This window comes from Myripristis murdjan, chromosome 17 (genome assembly GCF_902150065.1).
Source record: "Myripristis murdjan chromosome 17, fMyrMur1.1, whole genome shotgun sequence".
NCBI classification, from domain to species: Eukaryota; Metazoa; Chordata; class Actinopteri; order Holocentriformes; family Holocentridae; genus Myripristis; species Myripristis murdjan.
Genome location: NC_043996.1, coordinates 11,947,200 through 11,956,292, shown reverse-complemented (window position 1 = coordinate 11,956,292; position 9,093 = coordinate 11,947,200). Strand labels below are relative to the sequence as shown.

Here is a 9,093-nt window from a genome sequence, read left to right as displayed (position 1 = left end):
TCATAACGATGCCATAAAAGACACCGGAGTGATCCAATGAAAACCCCCCCGTTTTATGTTCATTGCAGCTCCCACTTCAAACATTACACAGAGGTATGATGTCAATTGGTCTCGGATAATTTGGCTCAATCATGTAACTGTCTGTTTGAAGAACGTGAAAATAAATACGTCTGATGTTAAACAATATCTTCGTGTCTGCATGCGATATTCATAAATTAGAAACTACCAAAACAGTATAACACATGCTTAAACTATATGGCAGTTAATTATCCTTGTTGAGAGAACAGGAGGGAAGCTCCACCTTTTTTTAAAAAAAAATGCATTTAATCTGTTACAGAGTGCTATGAGGTATTCCTAGCCTGTTAGGTGAGGCATGTGATTGCAGGGAAAGCCCTATACAAACAAGAAAGAAATTAGCAAACCACCCTGCTCTTGAATACCCTTAATCCAACAAATTAAATTAGAATTTACATAAGATTACAATCTTTCAGAAGTTCAACGCCATTTAAGGGCATTTGAGCATATTAAAAGCATTGTCTACGACACATGGCCAGGATACTTAATACTGCAGAGACTGAGCAGGCTTTCGCTAGTTGTTTGGCCCTTTGGATATAGGCCTGCAGTTAGTGACGCACAGACAGTCAAACACACACACACACACACACACACACACATCAGCGCCAAGCTATCCAAACAAGGCAAAATATATGTCCCTTCAGTGTTTTTTCTTAAGGTCTCCAGGCTGCTGAATGTGGGTGCATTCCCACCTAATATCAACAGTTGAGCCGGTGAGTGTATCACAGAGGGACAGGAGTAAATGGTCTGTGATAGCACGTTGCATTCACTGACCGCTGCTGAGGAATGCGAGCGTGGAATTTACTGCACCTAACGGGGATGCTGCCGGTCCATGTGTTTTTCAGCTTTGAAAGCACTGAAACTGAACCTCCCTGCTGATACGGGTGAATTACGAACAGGGATAAGAGTTGTAGAGCGCTTTAATATATGTACCGGTCTATTTTGAACAAGTGCTTCTATGCCCTTTAAACCTGCCTTTATAGCTGCCCTGAACACAGGATGCTTTGTGCACGAACACTGAAAGTTTTTTTTATATCATATAAATAGTGCCAGTTCCATGGCATAAGATGTACATTATACTAAATATAACATAAATATATAATTTCTGACATTCACAGCACTCATTATAGTTATTTCTTTTTTTGTTTTGATAGGATGTTTGCATGTCAACAGGATGAATGTATGTGGTTGACAGCTAAAGTTGGGCGATCAAGTCTCGTCCCGGGCCCGCTGCCTGCATGTTGTCATAGCCCACTAATGTCAGCGCTAAAGCTTCTGTCAGAGCCACTTTTCATCACGGTTCATAGTCCTCGTAAGTGAATGCTCCTCTTAACTGGAGACAAACACTGACAAATATGTGCATTATCTTTGGATTACCCGCACTCGCTCATTCAGGCATTGTGGACGACACAATAATCTGATACACACACACAAACACACGTACAGATGCACTCAAAAATGAATTCAGTTTGCTGGATGCATTTTTTTCATAGTGCAATATCAGCCAAGGATGAACTAGACAAAGATCAATTTCATTTTTTCCATTGTTTGTGTTGACTTCATTACGGGCCAATTTGTACTTAAATCCATTTTTGAACTCGGCAGGATTCACTGCCTAACACAAAGCGCAGTTCTGTGGTTTTGCTGGTTATTAAGGACCATGTAATTACACCCATAAATTTCCAGAGTCCCCTGGTAAAACATATATTATTATTTGCTGACACGACTTTTGGTAAAACCACGAAATCCACAAGCTTCGTATGCCTCATGAAGAAAATATGAAGGCATGTCAGATTGCTCAATACAGGCTACTCTCTCCCCACACACACATGCACCAGACAAAATCTCACTAGTAAATTTGACGACCACATCTGCTGATATTCGTACATGTGATACAAAACATGGTGTGCTACTGGCACTGCCGCTCAGCAAGCTTTTCCTCACAGAGCTCTCCCGAGAAGTGATTGGACAGTGAGAGAGCCAATAGGCAGCAGACAAGCAGGTTATTTGAACTCTCCTCGCACAGCACAGCTAAGCCAGACAACATTCCCTTATTTTGCACACATAATTCTCTCATAGGGAACTGTGAGGCTGGCATCATCTCTTTTGATCAGTTACTGAAGCTTCTCCTCAGTCTGGGACCTCTAATCTAAAGCGAGGACAACTTTTTCTTTTCCCCCCCAAGATCCTTTTAATTCTTTTTTAATCGCGTAGAAAGGATGGGAACCTACTGCACCCGTTCACATATGGAAGTCTACTGATACACCTGTTGATTGGGAAAACTCAATGTCTGAGAATGAACAAAGTCGCTGTGATGAAGTCTGATAATCTCCTTCACTTGGAGGACAACAGAAGACCAGAGGAGCAGAGCAGATTGAGCTACATAGAGATAACTCAAAGCGGCGTAACAGATGGGCAGAAGACAAACTTGCTGCAATGCCAGGAGATGAATGAAAACAGCTCACCTATCAAATACAGAAGATATGGGTACGCCCCTTTAGTCTGATGTTGGAAATATTGGAAATATGTGGCAATTGTTTTGAAGGCATGATCGCCAATGAAAGATGTTGTCGTGTGTTGAATTATTGTGTAATTTTATAGTTATATCTAAAGAAAAAAAGTAAAGATACTAGTAAAAGTAATATCAAACATGATCTAAACTGACATTATGACATGCTTTTGCAAGATTTTTGCTCTGCATTTACATAATCTATACCGCAGAATAGTTTCAATTCTGGATTTTTATTTTATTTTATTTATTTTATTCATTCATTTATTTATTTATTTATTTTCTTTCACCAAAAAATTCTATAGGGGAATTTAAAAAAGAGATATGGTCATTGTGCAGAAAAGGTCAGAAGAATCACCTCCCCTTTAATTAAAACAGTAATAGGATATCAGTAATAATTGTTGTTTTGGCAATAAATCATGTGGATTTATTGCTGTAAATAGACTTTAAATAGAAAAAAAAAAAAAAAAAAAAAAAAACACTTACCACAACAAATCATTTGCAAGGTGCCTTTATCTTATTAATAAGATGTGTGGTCGCCAAAAGATTGATATTACAGAAAGCAGTGCAGGCATTAATGATTGAGTATACAATGTTTGATATGGCTTTTGTCAGTGCCATTTGTGCCAAATTATGGTGGAAAAGTAGATAACTTGTGCCTCCTGCAGGTCTCGTTTGGGCGGGGTCAAAGTTCGCCACAAGAGGCAGGTGCTGCAGGACATGGCCCGACCACTGAAACACTGGCTTTACAAACACCGGGACAACCCTTACCCCACCAAGACTGAGAAGGTCCTGCTTGCCCTGGGCTCCCATATGACGCTTGTGCAGGTGAGGTGAGCTCATGTAGGAGTGTTAGAGAATGTGAAGAAGGAGTAGAGGGATGGAGGGAGTAAATGTTTTGCTGACTGAACCACACAACTGCTCAGTGGCTGGAAGCATGAATTGTTGGTGGCTGATTCTTGTTAATGGAAGCTGAGAGTGAATTAAAGTTAAAATGATGTCCGTTCAGGTTTCCAACTGGTTTGCTAATGCCCGGCGGAGGCTGAAGAACACAGTGAGGCAGCCAGACCTGAGCTGGGCGCTGAGAATCAAACTCTACAATAAATACATCCAGGGCAATGCCGAGAGGCTGAGTGTGTGCAGTGACGACACCAGCTCAGATGGTGAGAGCCACATTTTCCCATGATGGGGGATTTTGTGTTATGTCATTCCTTTTCTAGTTTATTAGACAGTACCGAGGGTGACAGAAAATTCAAACCCATCACCTTCACCTTTGATGTGTATTGATTATTGAACTTTACATTATGTAATTAGTCCTGTTTGTTCCTCATTAGTCATTGCATTTTCTTTTTTTTTTTGTTCTTGTATTTTGTTGTAGAGGAAGAGTGTGCCTTACAAACTCCAATCAGCCAATCAGACTTCGGCAGGTCATCGTCCCACAAGAGTGCACATCAGAAACAGGGCAACGTCCTCGCCATGGCTGACTCTGCCAACAGCGACGACAGTGTCTCGCCACCGTCCAAGTACAAGAGCAGCTTACTGAACCGCTACCTGAACGACACCTTGCGGCACATGATGGCAGCCACGTCTGATGGCATCACCACACCCCACAAGAGGAGGAGCCACTCCGAATCGTTCAGCTCCAACGAATGTGATGAAGATGTCGTTTCCCCGGCAGCCTCCTCTGAACCAGAGACCAGCTTCGTCTACCACATGGGTGAGGGACGACTCAGTGGCCATTGTTTGTGGCTATTTTACTTGCTAAACAAATGAACAAAAAAAAAGACAAATTTGTAAAAAATGAAAAGCTGTATAATTTTAGTCATTCAAACCAAATAATTGAAGTGAATAGTAAGTAGACAGAGAAATTGGAAAAACATTATATAATACAGTGATTATTAACAATGTATAGGAATATGTACACCTTGTTTTTAAACACTGCATTATGTGTAACATCATAGTATTCAAACAAACATCAAGCATAATATCGTGAAATGTCAAGCCTTGAAATATAAGACTGCAGACCAAGGGGAAATGAAAGAAGACGGAGTCCCTGTTAGCAGAAATGATTAAAAACATCTTCCTTGTTAACTAATATTTATGTTTAACGTGAGGGAAAATGACACTTTAACTGCCCAGTATCCCCCTTTGTTCAATATTAAAATACCACTGTGTACAGTAAAACAAGAGCAGAACGCACAGCAACTTCCACATGGCTCCTGACATTAATAAATCTCTGGCATGCGACCGAAAGTCAGAAGCTTACCAAGATTCAATTATAAAGCTACGGCGAAGTTGGAATTGGGTTTTGACACCTGGGTGCCCTTTCAGACCTTTAGGGAACACAGCATCTTGAGTTACGTTGACAAGCCTCAAATCCGCTAAGGTCCAGGAGCCAAAGCCTTTACAAACATTACTAATAGGACTCATGCAGACACTGAAATCCCTCATTTTAAAATTGGAGAGGGCCGGAGCTGGCTGCTGCTGTGCACCGCAAATATGATTTCCATATACTAGAATGTGCCATTTGTTCCGCTTCAGCCTCTTGCCGTAGTGGAAATGTCCAGCCTGTCTCAAGGACAATTACAGAATGTCTGAGACTTTATTCTTCCCAGGGTGAGAAGTGGACACCCCTGCCAAATGCAGAAATGGAGTAGCCTGTCAGTAAAGCCTTGAAGAGCTCTCTCATACGGGGAGATCCACTGTGACAAGGAAGAGTGAGATTGTATCCATTTTGCCCCCCCTCTCTCCTCCCCTCCTCAACACTTGAGCGTGCAGGTGTGTTTCATTGAGTGTTGTGTGCTTTGGAGCTGTCCTGCTCCCACGTGTCACTTTCCCATTAAAAATAAATCATCTTCTTTATTAGATTACTCAAGCTGTGAGATTTACGGAGTCTAGTGTCTAACACCCCTCAGAAGTTGGACCTTGAAACTGAAAAAGGCATGTTTGAAGCTAAGTCTTAAGCAACTTTATTGATGCCTCAGTTAAAAGAAAAAGATGTCTGGTAGTTTCATACTGAACAAATGGTGATACGTGATAACAGCAACGGGCTGACCCACTTAAAGGAATTCTGATCCAATGAAATTTTTAACCTTATAAGATATGATTTAAATGCCAGTTTTTTGATCATCAATCAAGTCTTTCTTAAGCCTCTCCACTGTTTGGGAAATATGACTTTTACTCTTTTGCCTCAAATATTTCTTTTGGGTCGTTTAGTGTTTCTTGGTGTCAACACACACCTATGCGGGGAGCACTGATGAAATATTTCTCAACACTTTAATGTATCCTATTGGTCCCATCATAGATGTTTGTAACCCAGTATGGTTCCTGTGTGGAGGTGCAGTGGAAAGTCAAGCTGCCAGAGCCATGACTAGCACTAACACCATTAACACGTTTATACTCTGCCCGGGAGAGGGCTAAAACAGTCTCTAAACCTGAAGTGACAGACTAATAAGCGGTGCCACTACGGCGTGTCTCATAAGGACACCTCAAACATGTCGGTCTAAATCCCACGGGCAATAAAAGTCCATTGCAGTAGTACACGCTTGTACTGCATGTTAGTACATGCCTGACAGAAATGCGAACACGACAATGAAGAATGCGCGGACCATCAGATGTGGTCCTCTCACATCGAGTTCAGGATTCCTTTAAAAAGACTGGAGACCCATAAATGGACTGGAATTGTGTTTTATTGGACGCAGAGTGAGAAAAAGTTGTCTTGACACATACCTTGCTAACTTTTCCACCCATATGTTTCAAATGAAAACATACATGCTGAGAGGAGAGTCTCTGGCTTCCAAATGCCCTCGATGTGTAAGGCTTGTCTACATAGAGAAAATGAGGCGGCTCGATATTTTTTTTCTCACTATACAGTAGTTTTTCAGTGTGGATCTCACTGACACGCCCTCGCGAGGTTGACTTAAATTCATCACCGCTGGGATACGAGGGAAATTGGACACACACGGCTTTAATCAACTCATATAGGCTCTATTCTAATGGTCGGACGGGTGACATGAGGCAAGACTTATGATAGCGATAGAAGCTGAAATCACTTAATTTCCAGGAAATAGTCTCAGTTCCATAGTCTCAGTTCAAGTGTGGCTTTCGCATATGTAAGATATGTGAAAGTAAAGCGTAAGATTCTTCTCTATATGTCAGTAGGTAAGATTAGAGCTAGATCGTTCACTAGCTACAACACATCATCAATGAAGCAGTGAGCTGCTCGATTAAGACTTCCAAGATTTTGTTCTAGTTGCCCCATTCCCTTGCCAGAGGTAAAACAAATGGATATTTTCCTGGTAATAAATACAGCAGAGGAAGTCCTTTTCTTGGCAAAACATGCTATGGATTAAAGAGAAGAATGCTTTAGGGATGTTCAGTAGCAAAAAAGCAAAATGGGCCAAATGATTTACTATCAGCTTGTAGCTGCTCTTGGCCCAAGCCTCGTCAAAGAAATCAGAGACGGGGATGTTTCAGGCTGTTAGCACTGAAAGGCAGTATTTTGTGTGATCCAGAGTTGGCCTCTAATTTTCCCTCTCTATTGCCCCCCGAAGAAAAATAGCTTCTTACAAGCCTCAGTCTGCACGGCCGAAAAAACGGTAATACACCAAAATCAAAATGGAAAATGTGCTCTGGACACAATGCACACTGCAGCATTAGCAATAACAAGATCACATACAGCAAAAGACTGCAAGCAACGTATTGTGGCTATTGGCATGTATAACTTCCAACCTCTGTCTAATCAGCCTCAGCTTCTGTTTTTCAGAGCTAGTTTAATTTAATTTCAGTATTTTGAGGGATGACTGATAATATTAGCTGCTTAGCAATAACCAGTGACAACCACTCCTCTTTCCATTGGGTCCAGTGGGATTCTCTAACTACAGTGTCCATCCACAGGACACTCCCCCTGTCCATCGCGATGATTCACAGGGCTCTCGGGGACTCAGTCAAAATGGTGAGGTAGACTGGAGCTTTAGGGAGGAACGACAAACAGTGAACTAACTTAATGGATGCTAGCAGAGCTCTGGAGACCTGAAAACACAGCGTCTGCGTTTATGACACGACACAGATATCATATTTTCCATCTCAAAGGCACAAGAGAAACATAATTGCATTTGTTTTGGCTAGCATAGCTAAGCGCAGCCAGACTGAAGCACTTCACTGAGTTAAGCCTCTCTGGCACTGTAAACACACCCAGAGAGCCATACATCCAGGCACACACACACACGCATGCACACACACACACACACACACACACACACACACACACACACACACACACACTTATAACCGCACTAATGCATGCACATGTGCCCTCACATTTCCAGACACACAGACCCACCAACCAGCACATGCATAAACAGACACACACGCACATGCACACATACTCAAGCAAACTGTATACGCATGCATGAACAAACATACTAACATACTCACACACTTGCATGCACTGACACACTTGGGAGCACACACACACACACACACACACACACACACACACACACACACACACACACACTTAATTCCACACCAGTGCATGCACACATGCCCTACATTCCCCCTGGACCCACCTACAAGCACATTCATAAACAACAGCACACACATGCACCTACATGTAAGCACTCACACATACTATTGCCACATATTGAAAAGAAAAACATTCATACATTAATACTATCTATTAATACTACCTATCTCTAGAACTGTGTGATGTTGGAGTCCCTCCGTCATGCCTGTAAATTTGATTTCTGCACAAAAAAGTCAACAGATATATTATTCTCTGCATGGTTAATGTAAATCCGATTTTTTTCTTCTCTCTTGCAGACACAATGGACTGTGCCTCAACTAAATGTGACAAGTATGTGCAATTATTTATCACTCCATCTGCAATCAAATCAGCTGTTTGCACTTTTCAACTCCCATAAATTTGAAAAGTAATACTGTAATAATCTCTCTTGGCAGTCATCCTTGAATTTGAAACACCATCCATAGTTAATCCATAGTTACAGTGGCTTATAAAGCAAGCAAATAGACTGTTTCTGCTCGGGCTCTACTAGACTGATTGTATTCAGGTTCATTTGAGTAAAATTTGCAATGGTTTTCAGTGCCATGTTATATATACACTTGTGTCTCTTACGTCTTGGGTGATATTTGGTCTGATTCACAGTGACCAGCAGCAGGACAGGCGCCAGCAGAGACGAGGTGACCAAAGCTGGAGGGAGATCCATGCAGCCATGGCTCTGACCAACTTAGCTCAGGGGCAGAGCTGTAGCACAGAGCAGAGCAGCGCACCAGTGCCCATCACTGCCACAGGGCGGAGCTGCACCAGAGGACCCACCATCACCACCACCAGGACCACTATTATAGGCAAGACCTGCGCCACAGGGCCCACTATGGCCGCACGGCAGAGCTGCACCACAGGACCCGCTCTCACCAGCCGCATCATCCAGAAGTCTTCTCACATCTCTGAGATCCAAACTGTCAAAGTCGCACTGGCAAACAGTGTGTAG

At 42.2% G+C, this 9,093-nt stretch overlaps 1 protein-coding gene across 1 annotated transcript; it reads left to right on the top strand.

Annotated features, from left to right (window-relative positions):
- Positions 1–2,371: 2,371 nt before the first annotated feature.
- Positions 2,372–9,093, top strand: LOC115374837 (homeobox protein Mohawk-like). The gene is made up of 6 exons (XM_030073981.1): positions 2,372–2,562; positions 3,253–3,412; positions 3,594–3,747; positions 3,963–4,301; positions 8,408–8,441; positions 8,751–9,093. The coding sequence occupies exons 1-6, from the start codon at positions 2,372–2,374 to the stop codon at positions 9,091–9,093; spliced, it is 1,221 nt and encodes a 406-aa protein (XP_029929841.1).